General features: G+C 41.0%; 1 protein-coding gene across 5 annotated transcripts in view; it reads right to left on the bottom strand.

Annotated features, from left to right (window-relative positions):
* Sinhcaf (SIN3-HDAC complex associated factor) overlaps positions 1 to 16,339 on the bottom strand; it is a 36,220-nt gene extending 19,881 nt beyond the window's left edge. The window contains exons 1-2 of one of the 5 annotated variants that reach the window (XM_078014942.1): positions 16,122 to 16,339; positions 1,027 to 1,174 (exon numbers count right to left, since the gene is read on the bottom strand). In XM_078014942.1, coding sequence (XP_077871068.1) covers positions 1,027 to 1,154 — 128 coding nt within the window. In that variant the 5' untranslated portion in view covers positions 1,155 to 1,174; positions 16,122 to 16,339. Of the gene's footprint in view, positions 1 to 1,026; positions 1,175 to 2,780; positions 3,069 to 13,818; positions 14,156 to 14,207; positions 14,416 to 14,501; positions 14,935 to 16,121 lie in introns of those variants that run through there. The other 4 variants (XM_078014941.1, XM_078014943.1, XM_078014944.1 and 1 more) reach the window with 4 other exon arrangements.
* Between the last annotated feature and the right edge of the window lie 1,024 nt (positions 16,340 to 17,363).

Below are 17,363 nucleotides of genomic sequence, written 5' to 3'. Positions count from 1 at the left end.
TATGGGAAATGGTTCAACATTAAACATTTTAAGCCAGGTACAGTGGCACACAGCTGTAACCCCAGCAACTCAGAGATGAGAGAATCACGAATTCAAGGTCAGCCTCAGCAACTTGTAGAGACCATGTCTCAAAAATTGAAATAAAAGGAGCTGGGGTTGTGGCTCAATGGTATAGAGCACGTGCCTTCCATGTGTGAGATGCTGGGTTCAATCCTCAGCACCACATAAAAATAAATAAACGTCTTGTGTCCATCTACAACTAAAAAAATTTTTTTTTTAAATTGAAATATAACAAACACTTTTATCCAGTGTTTGTTGGAGAATAAGTTTCATCTTATTGGGGCCAGGGTTGTGGCTCAGTGGTAGAGCACTTGCCTAGCATGTGTGAGGCACTGGGTTCCATCCCCGGCACCACATAAAAATAGAAACAAATAAATAAAGGTACTGTTGTCCATCTAGAACTAAAAAAAAATATTTAAAAAAATAGTTTCATCTTATTAAGCAAAGGCTTATTGCCATAAATGAAGAATATAATTATGAAACAAAACCATACATACCCTGAGCAGGTTTCAGGGCAGAAAATTTTTTTCATCATCTTCTTCTGTTAAGTTAGATTACAGTATGAAATACTAAGAACCACTATTAATAAGAGAATAAAGATAATCTTTTAAAATCTCTTTATATCATGAAGATAACAAGAGTTTGTCTAATTAGAACTATAAGGGGCTCACAATTTGGTTGTTAGCTCTTAGTAATATGAAAAAAAAAAATTAGGGGCTGGGGATGTAGCTCAAGCTGTAGCGCACTCGCCTGGCATGCATGCGGCCCAGGTTCGATCCTCAGCACCACATACAAACAAAGATGTTGTGTCCGCCGAGAACTAAAAATTAAATATTAAAAATATTCAAAAAAATTAGGCTGTCAGTATTGTTTCATTTATTTTAAGAAGAGGAACCTTAAATAGCCTAGATTAGAATATAAATGATCTGAATTATTTAAAATGGTACAAACATCAACTGATCTTACCCAAAACAGCTCTGGAAGTCCTTTTCATAACGTTTACTATCAGTGAATCGAGAACTGGAGGACTTAGCTCTGCAAATACAGCAACCTTCTATACTTCGGTACATCTTTGGCTTGTGAAAACCAAACATTTTTTCTTCTGGGCAAAAGCCTGTAAAGTCAAGGGAATTGACACAGCTTTGTTGAGGGACATAAGAAGAAAACGTTAAGACAGACATGGTGGTGCAAACCTATAATCCCACTGATTTGGGAGGCTGAGGCAGAAGGATCCTAAGTTCAAAGCTACCTTCAACAATTTAGCAAGGAGGGCTGGGGTGGTGGCTCAGTGGTAGAGCGTTTGCCTAGTATGTGTAAGGCATTGGGTTCAATTCTCAGCACCGCATATAAATAAATAAAAATAAAGGTAACTAAAAAATATTTAAAAAAAAAAACAATTTAGCAAGGAGACCCTTAGCAACTTAGAGAGACCCTATTTCAAAAAAAAAGAAGTGGGGGACCTGGGGATATGGCTCTGTGGTCAAATTCCCTGGGTTTAATCCCTAGTACCAAAAAAGGAAAAAAGAAAACATTAAGATTTTTTTCTGTTCCATCCCACCCCCAAGCAACTTGGGTGTTTCATGACCAAGATGAAGAGGCCTGCTCTGGGAAAACACTTCTGCATCTATCACCATTTTTGGCACTACCATGGCAAGTGTATAAAACCACAAAATAGTCCGTTTGGGAGGCTTCTACCTCCTAGTCTAGCCAATATTCATTCCAAAAATGGAAAAGGAGAGCTTTTTTTTTTTTCTTAAATCAAGTTTTTAAGCAAAAAAAGCCACCACAAATCCTACAAAATGACAAAAATCACAATCAAGGATGCATCCTAAAATTTAAGATTCACCTTAGTATTCTGCACCTTTGTAATTAATGGGATTTCCCTCTGGGGAAATTTTGTGCATCTGCCATGACCACTACTTCAAACTAAAGTAGCACACTATGCATCAACCCACATCACTTTGCTCTATGGGAAATTAGGGGGGATTTCTTCTATAATAAATGGGAAGTTCTAAGCAGTCAATGTTGGCCCTGAATTATAACTGCTGAAAGGAAAATGAAAGCTTCACAGAAATCTAAGCTTAGAATTTATAAATAATTTAAAAAATCCATGCTGGGGGTGCAGTTCAGAGGTAGAGCACTTGTTTAGCATGTGCAAGGCCTTGGGTACAATCACCAGTACTGAAAAAAATAATAATTCTATTAATCATTAATTCAAATTAACAATGAGCTCATATTGCCTGACCATTGCTCTGCTGCTCATAAAGTTTTTGGAAGTATTCTATGAGGCTTTGTGCTAGAGCAGTGAATAGTGAGAAGCAAATGTTCAAGAAATACAGAATGAAATAAAATATAATTCTCCTGGTCAAAATAATCTCTGAATATCAAGGAAGGATGAAAGCATCTCTAGGCCTGGATACAAAAATGTATATCTTAGAATTTGGAATATCCAAACCAAACCAGCACACCTAGACTAAGAAAAGTGATGAAAAGGTAATGAATATAGAAACTAAACCCCAATGGGCAAGTGCAGAGGTTATGTTAGTGTATGTGCAAGGGTCCAACTGATGATCACAAAAGCATCATATAAAGCATGAACAGATAATTATCATAGTTCCAGGAGGTATAACCACAGAATACTATCTATTCTTTCTGTTTTGTTTTGGTGGGGAGGGTACTGGACACTGAATTTAGGGATGGTTTACCACTGAGCTAGGTACCTGTTCTTTTCTTTTTTTATTTTAAGATAGCATCCAAGGGCTGGGGATATGGCTCAAGCGGTAGCGTGCTCGCCTGGCATGCGTGCGGCCCAGGTTCGATCCTCAGCACCACATACAAACAAAGATGTTGTGTCCGCCGAAAACTAAAAAATAAATAGTAAAAAATTTAAAAAAAAAAAAGATAGCATCCAAGATGCCCAGGCTGACTTCCAATTTGTGATCCTCCTGCCTCAGTTTCCTGAGATGCTGGGATTACAGGTGTGAGCCACCATGGTCAGCTGGTTTTACAATGTTTTTAAAAATAGCTTAAAAGACTTTTATTAGAAAATAATTAGCTAAAAGCTGAAACTTCCCTTTTAAACAGATTTATTGTTAACCACATGTTCCTTTTTGATGTTTTATTGGTGAAGATGCAGCCAAAAGAGTGGGATGAGGCAAAACAGAAGACCACTTATGCATTTCAATGATTAAGCCTAAACTAAGTTACCTATAAGAATTGTTAAAAAGGGCTGGGGATGTGGCTCAAGCGATAACATGCTCGCCTGGCATGTGTGTGGCCTGGATTCGATCCTCAGCACCACATACAAACAAAGATGTTGTGTCCACCAAAAAAACTAAAAAAATAAATATTAAAAAATTCTCTTTCTCTTTCTCTCTCTCTCTCTCTCTCTCTTAAAGAATTGTTAAAACAAGATAGCATAATATTATTATCATAATCATTTTAGTTCAATGCTTGGGGACTTTTTTTTTTTTAATGAAAAAGAAAGTACCCTCTACATAGTAAGAAAAAGTTTGGGGCATATATCTTTTTCAGTCTAACAAAGCAACCTACATGAGAACTGAAAAAGAAAAGGTCCTCCCCCAAAAATGGTCATGTGTTGCTTTGGAAAAAGTAATATTAAAAAAAGAAAGAAAAGAAAAAGCAATATCAAATGACAGGACTATAGAACAGGAAAGTAGAAGTTAATGTTTTAATTTGTATATTCCTATTTTAAAGTAAACTGTAATACAGATTCTGTCCTAGAAACATCCTGTGATCTCCAAACTCCCCTTAACACCCTGCCTCTGAGGTCAAAAGTCCAAAGTTCCTCTTACAATCATCAATAGCTCTAGGAAACTTCAGCCTCTCTCCTCAGCAAGGACAAAGGAAGTGCATACAGCAAAAAATGAGCAGTTCATTCCATTAATACACAAATCCTATTATAACAGATAGATTCCCCAATCAGATTCCCCAATCCCCACCCTCACAATCTCTTTCTTTACCTCCCAAATAAACATGAGAGCAAAACTATGCAGCACTCAAATCATCTCTAAGTTTTAACTGCCTTCATTAAAGCTGGATTTGGCCAAGAAGCCAGAGTTTGTCCCAGTTATCACACTGGAAACCTAACAGAATGTTAGCTTTCTTTTTAACCAACAGCTAATGTGAATCAAGTGTTCATCTTAAAGTGATTTTTTGTTGGTGAGAACCAAACTTAGTCACTAATGGCAAGACATTTCATTCTTCATTTAAGGAATATTCTTCCTAAACCTCAGGAAACAGCTTGATACCTTAGGATTCATAATTCCTCTTTACATAGCTCTATGGCCTTACTTTTGTCCTAATGAAACTTTTCTGACAGAATCCCTAAACAACTTAGCAAGACCCTGTCAAAATTAAAACTAAAAAGAGCTGGGGGGGTGGGGGGTGGGGTTGTGGCTTAGCAGTAGAGCACTCGCCTAGTAAGTTTGAGGTCCTGGGTTCAATCCTCAGCACCACAAAAAAATAAGATATTGTGTCCAACTACAACTAAAAAATAGATAGATAGATAGATAGACAGACAGACAGATAGACAAATGCAAGCACTGGGGAATGTGGATCAGTGGTTAAGGGCTCCTGGGTTCAATCCTAGGTACCCCCAACTGCCAAAAAAAAAAAAAAAAATTCTGCCTGAACATGAGGGGAATCTAAACCCTAGACTTCACCATTTTCCAGTCAGTGTTCAGTGAGAAATGGAGTGGGATGGCAGACACTTGCTCTGATACAACATCCAAGTTGCACATAAACTTTTTTTTTTTTTACTTTTTTAAAATATATTTTTTAATTGTAGATGAACATAATACCTTTATTTTTATTTTTTTTATGTGGTGTTGAAGATGGAACCCAATGCCTCACCTGTGAGAGGCAGGTACTCTATCACTGAGGCAGGCACTCTACCACTGAGGCACATGAACCTTTTAAAGGATGACTACTTAATAAAGCTATTAAGGTTTTTTCTGAGCTTATTTCTGCACTTTAGAGGCACCTGGGAATCTGCAGCAAATACACAGGGGTTTCATTCTGGGCTTTGTTTACAGCAACCCGGTTAAGCAGTAGTTGGTGTTTAACCATTCTTCAGGTTTGGGGAGCCCTAATGTTAACTGGAAAAAAAATTTAAGTCAATGGTCACTCATGTTTTAAAACAAACTGGGCATGGTAAGACATATCTATCTGTAATCCCAGAGACTCCGGAAGGGTGAGAAAGGAGGATTGCAAGTTCAAGGCTATGTAACAGCAAAGCCCTGTCTCAAAATAAAAAAATAAAAAGGGCTAGAGGCTGGAGATAAAGCTTAGTTGGTAGAGTGCTTGCTTAACATGCAGCTCAGTGTAAAAGCCTTGAGTTAAATCCCCAAACACTCCTACCAAAAACACCCTTACCAAATTTCTGGAGTAAAAGTAAGGACATAAAATGGCTTCTGAAACAAAGTTTCTGAATATTTTTGAGAAAGTAGAGAGCTGGTGTAGCATAATTTGATTTTAAATGTCATTTGTTATTTGAAATGGTATGATAGTTCTCTCGAACTCTTTCCTAGTCCTACACTTGTGAAATATTAAAAAAATTCCTCCACAACAATCTACCTTATTTGTTCAAATAACAAGTTAGCTATTAAAATTTTTCACCTTTTAAATCTATTCTGGGTTAAAAGCATCACACCTTTCAGCACTGTTTTAATAGATGGAGGCAAATACCATCCACTTCCTAACTGATGAACAATTACAGTGGAAGGCAGACTCTACACAATCTTACCTTTAAGGGTGCACTTAAGGAGAACAGAAGAAAATTAAGCTTTGTGATAAACCCCAAAATAAGGGAGGACTTAAAATATTATAAAAATTTGTCTTCCAAAGTTAAATAGCAATGATGACTGCAGAACTTGGTCAATATACTAAAGGCCACCAAATTGTATACATTACGAGGTAAAGTTTATGGCATGTGAATTTATTATAAGCCTCTTTCTTAAAGATATTTAAGTGTGAGTTGGGAATTCTCCTGTCTTTATCATCTTCATAACCTCAGCATCTATGATAGCACTAGTATCAGAGAATACTCAATAAATGTGGCTTTTTAAAGAATTTTAACCAGGGATTGAACCCAGGGGTGCTCAATTATAAAGCCACATCTGTAGTCCTTTTCATTTTTTGAGACAGGGTCTTGCTAAGTTGCTTAGGGCCTCATAACTAAACTTTTCTTAATATGCTGTCATTTGCCAAATGCAATGGCACAAATGTATAATTTCCAGCTACTTGTGAGGATCAAAGGTTCAAGAACTGCCTGAGACCTTTAATGAGACCCTGCCTCAAAAATAAAGAGACTGGGGACTGTCGTTCAGTGGTAAAGCACTCCTCAGTTCAGTCCCCAGCACCACAAATATAAATTATTTTAAAAGCTGTCATTTGTATAACACTTTACCTTTGATAAATATTTGACAAAGTACATTCATTGACATATTTCCTTAGCTACTATTGACTAAACACTCAAATTTTTAGAATTACTGTAACAGTTAAAAACAAATCAGCTACCCTAAAATTTTAGTTCTGTCAATTTAAGTGAACCTCCCAAATTTCAACTAAATCAGCAAAAGTGGTAAGAAATAACTAACTATACAAACAAAATATCAAAGAGACCAAAAAGTGACATTTCAAAATACAAACATCTGTTGGGGATATTTCTACCTACTGTTGAGTTTCACATAAATCTAATGATCATCTCAATGAAAACATGGGGAATGTAATGCTGGTGTTGATGAGTCAAGAAAAGGATAAGAGGGGCTGGGATTGTGGCTCAGTGGTAGAGTGGGACCAGGGTTCAATCCTCCGCACCACGTAAAAATAAAGGCATTGTGTTGTGTCCATCTACTCCTAAAAAATAAATATTAAAAAGAAAAAGAAAAAAAAAAGAAAAGAATAAGAGCACCCTATATATATCAAATATGTAAAGGGTCAATTTGAATGAGACTGTGAAGCCAAAGATGATGAGATGATGTCTAATATTTTACCTAATTTAACACACTTAAGTTCACTGTGTATAACATAAATAGTATGGAAAAAGAATCTCTACTGTAAGTCAATATTATAGGAAGACCATTTAAGTTTTCTGATAATGTTAAAGATGACCTTTTAAAAATATTAATACCAAATACTAATACTGAAATGCAAATTTCAGTTTTAATATCCTTTTTAGCATGGAATTGGGTGAAAAGTTGAAGAAATTACTTCTGTCCAGTATTTTTTATCTCTTTTTAATCTACAAGTTTGTTAATTTAATACTTAGGTAAATGGAGAGGGTTCTTATTATAAATGTAACATTTGTTAGACTCAGCTTAATTGATTGTTTATACCAATAGCTTCTTCAATACAGTAACTTCCCAATTCCACTTTGTAGAGTTGTACTTCTGACTGTTTTACATTCAAACATACCTTTCAAAACTCAAAAATTCCCCTGGATGAACTATATGGAAGAAAACTAAGAAGTAGCCAAAGGTGGTAAAACAACAATTAATTTCACAACTTGTCCATGCCATCTTGGGAACTGAAATTCTGATAGGCACAAATTAGGAAAGCAACCAACCTCCCAAGTGAAAATATTCTTAGATTACAATAAACTAAAACCTTATAGCTTCTAGTCATGTTTTCTTTCTAAAAATCAACAACCTAGACCTAAACAAACACACACACAAACATTTGAAATGACCTAATGTCCATAGATTATCAGACTAATACTATAAAAAACTGTTTCATTCCTTATGTCCAAAATATCTTGTTCTATATAACGAGCACAGAATGTTTTAAAAGTGAGAACTTAATATTAAACAGTAGTTGCCTCTGAAAAGTGCAAGCATGAATGAAGGCAGCTTACTTTCACTTTGCTCCCTTCTATACAGCTATCTTTTTTAAATCAAGAGCATCACTCCCCCATAACTCTGGTTATCATCACACACCTTCATTTAACTAAAAGAGGAAACCGAAAGAAGCCCAGAGGGCTTAAATAAACTTCCTCAAAGATCTACAGATGGAGAGATACATGTTAGAAAATACATTACACAGGACAGATTATAGAATGGACTAGTGAAATCAGAATAGACAACAGCAGAATGGGAAGGAAACTGCCCAGAGCAGACAAGCAAAAGATTTGTAAAATGGGAAGGAAGCAGCGATGAACAAAGACAAAAGGAACCAAGCAACCAAAGACAACTTTGAAGTGAAAGAGATGCATTTCTTTTAGAGCCAAGCTTTAAATGACAGGATGATGGGAAAGGAAGAAAAATAAGCATTAAAAAAAAAAAAAAAACCCTGTTGATCACATGCTGTGGGATACTAGAGTTGCTGTAATGGGTAATGCCACCATTTTAGTCAATCGTATACTATCTTTAATCATCTGTAAATACAGGATCCAGTCAACACTAACAGTGTAACTAGAGCAACACTCTTCACAAAGGGTCAACAGGACTAAGCGCTTTGTATTCTCCCGCTGCTAGGCCACTTGGTTGTAGTATTCACCAACAATGAAACATATTTCATCAGCGCTTAAGGAAGCCATGGAATAATAAAACATTATTATTTCCTCTTACCTACTTCCAGATACCAGCATTATGTCCCAGCTTTAAAGGTTCTGAATTTAATCACTTAAGAGATAAAATTTAAATCTGCCTGGAAGAAATGAAAAAGGGGTGTTGGACCCCCACTTGCTTGCCAACAGCTTTTACACACACACATACCCTGTCTCTTATAAAATATGGAAAAACATTTATAACTGTGGCTGTCTACAGGATCCATAATTGGCTGAGGAGCCTAAAACTTATCCTACAGGAAAGGGGTCCAAACTAAAAACAAGCCTTCAGCTAAAGCAGCACAGATTGAAAATAAAAATCACAAATCCAGACTTTAGATAGTATAAAAAAATACTAGTTATCCCAATTCTACATTAAGAGTGATTCCAGAGGATAAGGAAGTTGAAGGGGTTGGAGAGTCTTTATTTGCTTTTAAGGGATGATTCTCAGTTACAAAATGTTAACTATAGTGAGCAATGAAAAAAGTACTATGAGTCAACTTGATGTCTATTTGGGTTCTGTCTTTACAACTTAATAGGAAGTAACTTTTAATTTTATTTGCCTCTTTGTATATTAGGATAAAAAAAATCTCACTTCTACTTTCTTTCTTATGAAGATGTTTTTCATTTTCAGGCTTGACAAAAAATGTTAAGAAAAGGGATGTGGGCCATCCATGGTGGTATATACCTGTAATCCCAGCTACTCAATAGCCTGAGGTAGAAGAATCTCAAATTTGAGGCCAGCCTGGGTAACACAGAAAGACCCCACCTCAAAATTTAAAAAGTGAAGGGTCAGGGGTTAGCTCAGTAGGCCCTGGGTTCAATCCCCAGGACAAGAAAAAAGAAAAAAGAAAGGGGTATGGTAAACACAGACCTGATCTAACCCAAACCTCAGTAAATTTCCCTAGCCTTTCTGATCCTTCTGTTTCCTCATCTATAAAATAGTGATAAATTCTAACTCTTGAATATCTTTAAAGTAACAACAAGAAGTGGTACTTTACACTCAGATCTGACAGTTCTTTTGATACATGGATCTTCCCCTTTTCTGTCCTCTAACATTTCAGATATCATTTTGCTTTCTGTTTGGGGCGTCCACTCTCTGGAAGTTACCAACACCCTTAATGGTAATTTCCCAATATTCGTGTCCTGCTCCAACCTCTTATTTTTGCTGTAGCTCAATAGAGCCAATTGGTCAATTTTAATCCTTATATGCCCTTTTAAATTGATTACATAACTTACCCTTCTAAATCTTTTCTTCCTGTGTTTACCTGTCTTGGTTATTACCCACAGTTACACACACACAAATCTGAAGTCAACCAGTCTCTTCCTTCTCATTCTCTCCAGGATCCCCCCATCAACAGACCTATTAGATCCTTTAGAGATCTGCTTCTTCCCTTCTCATATCCTCCTCTCCATCCCTACTGCCTGTTTGTCCTTCATCTTGGTGCTTGGTCTCCTGTTAGGACCTCATAACTGAATTGTCTACATCCTTCAAACAGGTACTATCTTCCTAAAACTCAAAATTAAATCAACCCTGCATTCAGGATAATATCTAACCTCCTTGGCAAAGATTTCAAAGCTCTTCAGGATCTAGTCCTGCTTACTAGCTGCTCCCAGGTTGGAACTCTTACATTCTGTGAGTATCAGACCAATTTTAATAACTAGCCATTCTGTTACTCAGTATAAGATGGTATCCTTCCCATTCCCTAAACCTGGGAAATTATTTTAAGAATTCTACCCGGGTGTATGCCTGTAATCACAGCAGCTCCGGAGGCTGAGACAGGAGGATTGCCAGCTTCAAGCAATGGTGAGACCCAGTCTCTAAATAAAATACAATAGGGCTGGGGATGTGGCTCAGTGGTCAAGTGCCACTGAGTTCAATCCCTGGTACAAAATTTAAAAAATAAAGAATTCTTTAATAATTTTTACAAAACTATTCCATACCCACTTTAGAACACCTGCCAAACAATATATCACTTACTTGTTTATTTGTATTACCTACTCTGCTCAATAGTAAACTGTTGCAGGGCACAAAGTCTTAAGATTACAACCAGGTGCTATACACAGTACACAAGGAATTTGCTAATTACCCAAAGAGAGGATAGCCAAGATGAATCTGAAGGATACAGATTAAGAAATGGTGATCACAATAAATATGGGAAGAAAAACTTTTAAAAAACTAATGTTTTAAAATGAGTTCCTTTTCTTTAACCTTTGGTCTATAAATTGTGAGGTTTAAAGATTTCCAGGAGGGGCTGGGGATGTGGCTCAAGTGGTAGCCTGGCATGTGGGCCGCCTGGGGTTCAATCCTCAGCACCACATACAAACAAAAGATGTGTCTGCCGAAAACTAAAAAATAAAAAAAATAAATAAAAAGATTTCCAGGAAATGTAAATTGAACGAATTACTGAAGAGAAGAATGAATGGTAAACAATTTTCAAAACTGATAGGAAAAAGATTTCATGCTTATTTCTAATGGGAGTGTGGGGAGATTAGCAGACTAATGTGGGGGAAAATGAGAACTACTGCAATTCAGCATAGACTAACATTAACCAAATTACAATAACCAATAGGTGGAAACAATTAAATACAACATTAGAAGTGAATTAATTTAGCCTAGTTGCAACTTTCATACTTGAATATATAATAGCAAATATACCTAGAACTTTAATATCACTGGTGCAAGAAGTAAACCTCCTTACATTGAAAACAAGAACCTGTCTTTTGGACTAGATTTCCAGATTATTTTCATAGTACAAAAAATTTTAGTTACATATACAATTAAAAGAAACTGGAGAACCAAGACAATAAAAATCCCCACAGAATCAAAACTAAATGTCAAAAATACAGGACATTCGCTTGGATAAGGGAAATCAGCAAGAAAGAAAAGTGGCCTTTTCTAGGTCTAGAGAGGGCTTTCTGATATAAAATGGTTGAATTCAGAATTGGAAAGGCAACCAGGAGTTGAAGGCAGTGTCTTCCCAGAACCGGTTTCTGAATGTGGGGGAAGGGGCCAAACATTCACTCTTTCCATTCAACATTTACTGAATGTTTCTCTGGGCAAGGTAATTGACAAAGGTCTCAGTTTTATCTTATGTAAAATGTCTGCTTACCAATGTTGTGAGGATAAGAGCAGCCAGTATTTATTAACCATATCACTTGCTTAATAATTTACAACTCCATGAGATAGGTTCGACTGCCATTTCACAGATGAGAAAACTGGACCACAAAGTAACTCTGAGATGGATGATCACAGCTTTGGAAACGAGGCTGTACGATCTCAGATCCAGAAACTTCTGAACCACTAACCCAAGTGTGCTGTAAAAAACATGTTCCCTTTCTTCAATTATATTCCTACCATCTCTGAAGTTAATAGAAAATGACATATCTCTAAAGCAACCTATGTGCCTGCAAAGGTAAAGTAATTAACTGTCCTCATAACAGCCTTATAAAGTTGGTTTGGGTTTCAAATAAGCTTCAGTTTATTTTACAAGGAAAAAAATCACACTCAAATTATGTTGCTGACAGAAATGTTCCTGAGTCTGAGCTCAGGGTCAAATATTTTCCCAAGACCTAATTAATACAGTGGGGCACAGGGAGTGGAGGGGACAAAAGAACTTGACCATACAGATTTCAGATACATAGAAATAAAAAAGAATACTGTGAAACAGCAGCCTTAGAGCCTGTTGTCCATCAAGATTCTAGAATATTCTACCCATTGACTTTTCATCTCCAATCTCCCACAAAATACCAACAGAAGGTAGTGGAGTCCCTGTCTGTCTTTTCCACCCTAATTCCCCTTGATAAACCAAATCTTTTATTATATACACTATCTGATTATTAGAATGAAAGCATTAAGTTCTATGGTATTTAAAAATTTCCCAGGATACAGAAATTCTACCAGTAACTGAGATATGAAGAACTAAGAAAAACAATCTCAGTCTATGTGCAAAACACCTCACAGGCATTTTAAATACATGAAAAATAATAGCCTGAAGGAAAACCAAAATTTACTATGTTCAAGGTTTTTCATGACCTGGCTCTTTCTATTCACTTCAGAAATGTACTGATACTGGTTGCCTTTCAGTATTTGTAATTTGGTCATCCAAAACTTAGGAGAAATGTGTTCATTAAACAATGAAAAGAAAAACTGGTTTTCAATTTTTATGGAATTTTTGGTGTGTATGTGCAAAACATTTAAGGACATTATTTTCCAGTCATAACCATTTCTAAACTAAAAAAAAAAACTAAACGGATTAGAACAGTAGAAATCACGAAAGAAGCAAAGAAGCAACAGATATGGTGCTGCTTATCGAATGTCTAGACTGCAGGCAAACCCCAAATACCAAAGAAGCATCCATGTGTCAAACCAGTATAATTTTTTGAGCTATGCCTGGGGCCACATACCCAAAAAAAAAAAAAAAAAAAACCACGGAAGGGTTGTAACCAGAAGGTCAACCCCAGTTCACAGGAACTAGGGAGAAACTAGAAGGGTCAAGCTAGCTAGCCATTACCAGTGTCATCTTCCGGAGCAGCTTCCTCACCAGCCCCTTATAATATCTCTGAAAGGCCCAACCCCCAAGTTTGCTTCCTCAAGGTCATGCTAAGATAATGCATTTGAATACTTGAGTCGCACACACCTAGACCAAAAAAGATCCCCTCTCCCAAAATCATTGCATAAAATGCCATTAGCCTTTGCTCCGGAACTTCATCAGAAACTTCCAGACTTAAGGCTGGGCAACTAAATGTGTTCAGTTCTGCAACATCAATTATTAAAGGGCTTTTCAAGTCTGGCAAAGCAGCAATTCCAAAGCAGGTGCTTTCAGTGTACTTTTAATGATAAGGTCAAATTCATTTTAATTATTAAAAGAAAAAGAAAAAGAAAAAAGTTGTCTTTAAACTTCCTTGGGACAACGTCAACAAGGGAAAACCAATGCTGGGATAAAACTGTAACAGGGTCCCTGTTTGGCTAAACAGTAATTCCTCCTCTTCTGAGTGCCTGCAGTAATGGAAGGTTAGAAGGAGAAAATAAAAACAAAGAAACTGACTGGGGTCAGTTACCAGCACAAACTCCGCACAACCTTCCCACCCCAAGAAACCCACCCCAACCAAAACAAACCTGCCCTTCCCGGTTTCCCCCTCCCACACCAAAGCACACAAAGCCTGCTGGCACGCACGATTCGCCCACAGACCTGGCTTCCCTCAGCATCAGCAGGGCAACCAGGAGCCCCGAAACTTCCCCATGGGGCTTTTCGGGTGTCGTCCGGGTTGGGCCCCCTGGACGTGCGAGGACGCTCGCGTGGAGGAGGGGCTAGCGGCACTCGCCCGTTTCCCCGAAAGCAGCAAAATGCCTCCCGCGTGCTCTCCCGGGGTCTCGCCCCCCCCTCCCAAACTGCGCGTCCCCTCGGCACGCGGCGACCGAGGAGAGAGACACCAGGCGGCAAATAGAAATGCTCCCTGGTGGATTTGTTGGTAAATAAGACATCACGGGTCGGGAAGAAAGAAAGTTCCTGTGAAGGGCGGCTCGCCAGGGCGAGGGCAGCGGGAGGTGAACCGCATCCCCCGCAGACGCCTCCCTCACCTGAGTGGGAACAACGGGCCCCCGCGCCCGCCCGGCCCGCCTGGCGCCTCCCGCAGGCCGCGCCTCCCGCACGCCGCGCTGCCGGGGCTTGTTCCTCCTCATGGCTTTGCCCTGACGTAATTCAAACATGGCAACAGTTCGACTTCAAAGGCGAATCCACAGACCTCCCAGACGCAGACTCCCGGGCCACCAGTAACGGCCCGAGAAGTCCGAGTCTAGCTCTCCCCGACCCTCGCCGGCCGCGGCCCCCGGAACCTGGGATGAAGCGCTGGGGGCCCGACTCGGTCTCCTCACCCGCGCGCCCGGAGCAGGGAAGCACGCCGCCTCCCTGCGCACCAGCATGGCACCTAGCACAAGTCGCGCCGCCAAAGTTTCCCCACGAGGGCCTGAGGGACAAAAGCCCCTCCCGACACTCGCCCAAACTTCGGGGCCCCTGGCCCGCAAGGCCCTTTGCTCGGCCGTCGCCCCGAGCGCCGCGGGGCCCGCACGGGCACATGCAGCTCTTTGTTTTCTGTCCAGCCCGGCGCTGCCTACGTGCAGCATCAAGGATGTCGGAGTGTTTCTCAGGGGCGAGACACTTGACGAGCACCTCCGGGAAGGGTCCCGACCCGCGTCCTGAGGGTCCGGAGCCCCATCCTCCCGTCCTCCCCCTGGCAACGAGGCCATTTAATCAAAGTTTTGCAGTGTCCTTGATGAGAAACGCCCGGATTGCCCGCCCCGCACAGGCTGAGAGTTGGCGACTTTCACTCTGCTTTTTAAACTGGCAGGACGCCATCATCAGCGAATCACATTGTCCTGCCGGCCGGACCTGCCCGACAGCGACCGCATCCCACAGCTCACAAGGAGCTGGACATTCATTCCCAGAGCAGGATTGCTGCCCGAAGCACGTGGTCTGTCATGTTGAGCACAAAAAGCGGTGCCCTCCGGAGTTCGCTCGCTCCCGCAGCGCAGACAACGCCACTGCCTCCATCCCTCAGGAACTTAGCTTAACTGGCCATCTTAAACCGCGGGCGGTCACCCTCCGAATGGGAAGTCCTCGCGTAGCGCCCACACCTACGCTACAGGTGAATAAATGGGGAGCAAAACTTCGGGCTGCAAAGACACCTCGGCCACCAGCGGCTGTTGGGCGCGGTCCGCGGACAGCAGGCGTGTGGAAGCCAGGCTGTTTTTAAGCGACCGCGTGTTGCTCTCATTGTCGCATCCGCATGCCCCCCGGAGTTGGGCAAACAACGCCACGCCGCGTGCGCTCCCGAGAAACCCGGCGCTGACCACCGAAGGCCGATTTAAACCCCCTAGCGCCGCCAGCTCGGAAAGGAGATGGCAAAGTAGTTTTCGAGCGATGGCGTTTATTGTCCACCCTATCAAAACACGCGCAGGGGGCTGCGATCAAACTACAGAGCGAGGTTTCACAACGGCGCCCGACCCTCCTCGGGCTCGCGCCCACGCGGACGCACGACCCCGGGCCGCCCCGCGACTGCCAGCAAGTCATTTTCCTCCTGGGCCTTCCAGCCACCGGGTTCTCTTTCGCTAGGGAACACTGCGGCTGCGAAAAGTCATTGTCACCTTCAACGTGGATCCCTCAACTCCGCGACTCCTCAGTCATTTCCAGGATCCACTCACTTCCCCCGGCCCCCGACTTTCGGTTTACCTCAAATACCCTCCCCAATTATTAAGTACACGCTAAACATGTACACACAAAAGACCCCGGGGTCTGAAAACCACAAAAACAGCGCTCCCAGCAATGCCATCTCCAAGACAAAACTTCCTGTGTTTGTGTGTGCGTGTGTGTGTGTGTGTGTGTGTGTGTAAGGGCTGGGGGGAGGTGGGTGAGGTGAAAGAGGAAAAAAAAAAACACTCTGAAATCAAAGCCTTGTGAGACAGTTTTGCACCAGAGTAATGATCATAGTCACTCACCTTCCCAAAACTGCCGATCCACGCGCAATAGCGTCCCCGAGGTGCGGAGTGCACACCAGGCCAACCCCCTCCAAGCGCTCCCTCCTCAACTGCCTTGTCTAGAAAGATTGTCTCCTGCAGTTCTGCAGTTGCTACCGCCGGACGGGAAGGTGTAGATTCCTCTTTCCCTCTGCGCACGCGCGGCTCCCGGTACAAAATTCTCTTGAATCGAACTTATTTGCATACGGGCGCGCGCGCGTCGCGGACTGGGAGGGGAGAAGGCCGGGCGGCCGCGCGCGCTCCCGGGGCCTCTATTGTCCTTTTAAGGGGAGAAGTACCGCGGCGCGGGAAACGAGGCGGCCAGAGGGAAACGAGGGCGGGGACGGCTTACTACGGCCGACGTCACATAAACAAACGCCTCCTGGCTGGAGGCGACTGCGAAGGGGGAGTGGCAGGATGGGAAAGGCGGAAAGGTTAGCTACAGGGGGAGAAAACTAGGCTGCGTGACGTGCTTTGCACTCCCAAAGTTCTTAGGGATCACGACTTGGCGTTGAAAAATAGTTTCAAAACTGCTTTGCAAAATCCTCACACCTGTGCCCAGGCTCTGGCATGAGGTGACCGAGAAGGTGGTCTCGTAAGCACCAGGCTGAAGTTATACTAACCCCATGTTTGCTGAATTTTGTTTTAAATTGAGTTTTTAATCTTTTAACCCTCCTCTACGTCAGCAAAGATTTAGTTTTCGTAGTTTTAATGAGTCGTTTAATGAAGTCCAATTTTGACATCCTGTCTATCCACCAACTCCCGCTTGCCCTTCTCACACGGTAACCCAACCCATAACAATCCAGGTTTTTTTGTTTTGTTTTGTTTTGTTTTCCGCTTTAGCAGTGAGATTTCAGGCCTCTCAAAATTGAATGGTTGTTAATTTCCGTGGGAACAGTGCCGCTTTCTTAAAAGACTAGTCGGTGGAAAGCCAGTAATCTAGGGACACGCATACCTCCTCCAGCTGCTTGTAAAAGGTGTTCCAGTCACCCAGAAATAATACCACTAACTGGTGGTCTTGGGAATTGAAAAAATAGTGAAATGCAGGCTTTTCCCTGTGGAACGTATAATAATCTAACAACCTGAACTATTTTAGGCACGGAGATGGTGGGTGGGGGGAATGTTGGGGGGAGGGAGGCTGAAGTAACTTCTCAGATGGAAAAATGGAAAATGAAAAAACGAAAAGATTGTGATACCTCTTTATTCCAAGGACACATGTAGCTC

The sequence above is a fragment of the Ictidomys tridecemlineatus genome, chromosome 6, assembly GCF_052094955.1.
Source record: "Ictidomys tridecemlineatus isolate mIctTri1 chromosome 6, mIctTri1.hap1, whole genome shotgun sequence".
Lineage (NCBI taxonomy): Eukaryota > Metazoa > Chordata > Mammalia > Rodentia > Sciuridae > Ictidomys > Ictidomys tridecemlineatus.
The sequence above is the reverse complement of the archived record's forward strand: the minus strand, read 5'-3'. Positions and strand labels throughout refer to the sequence as shown.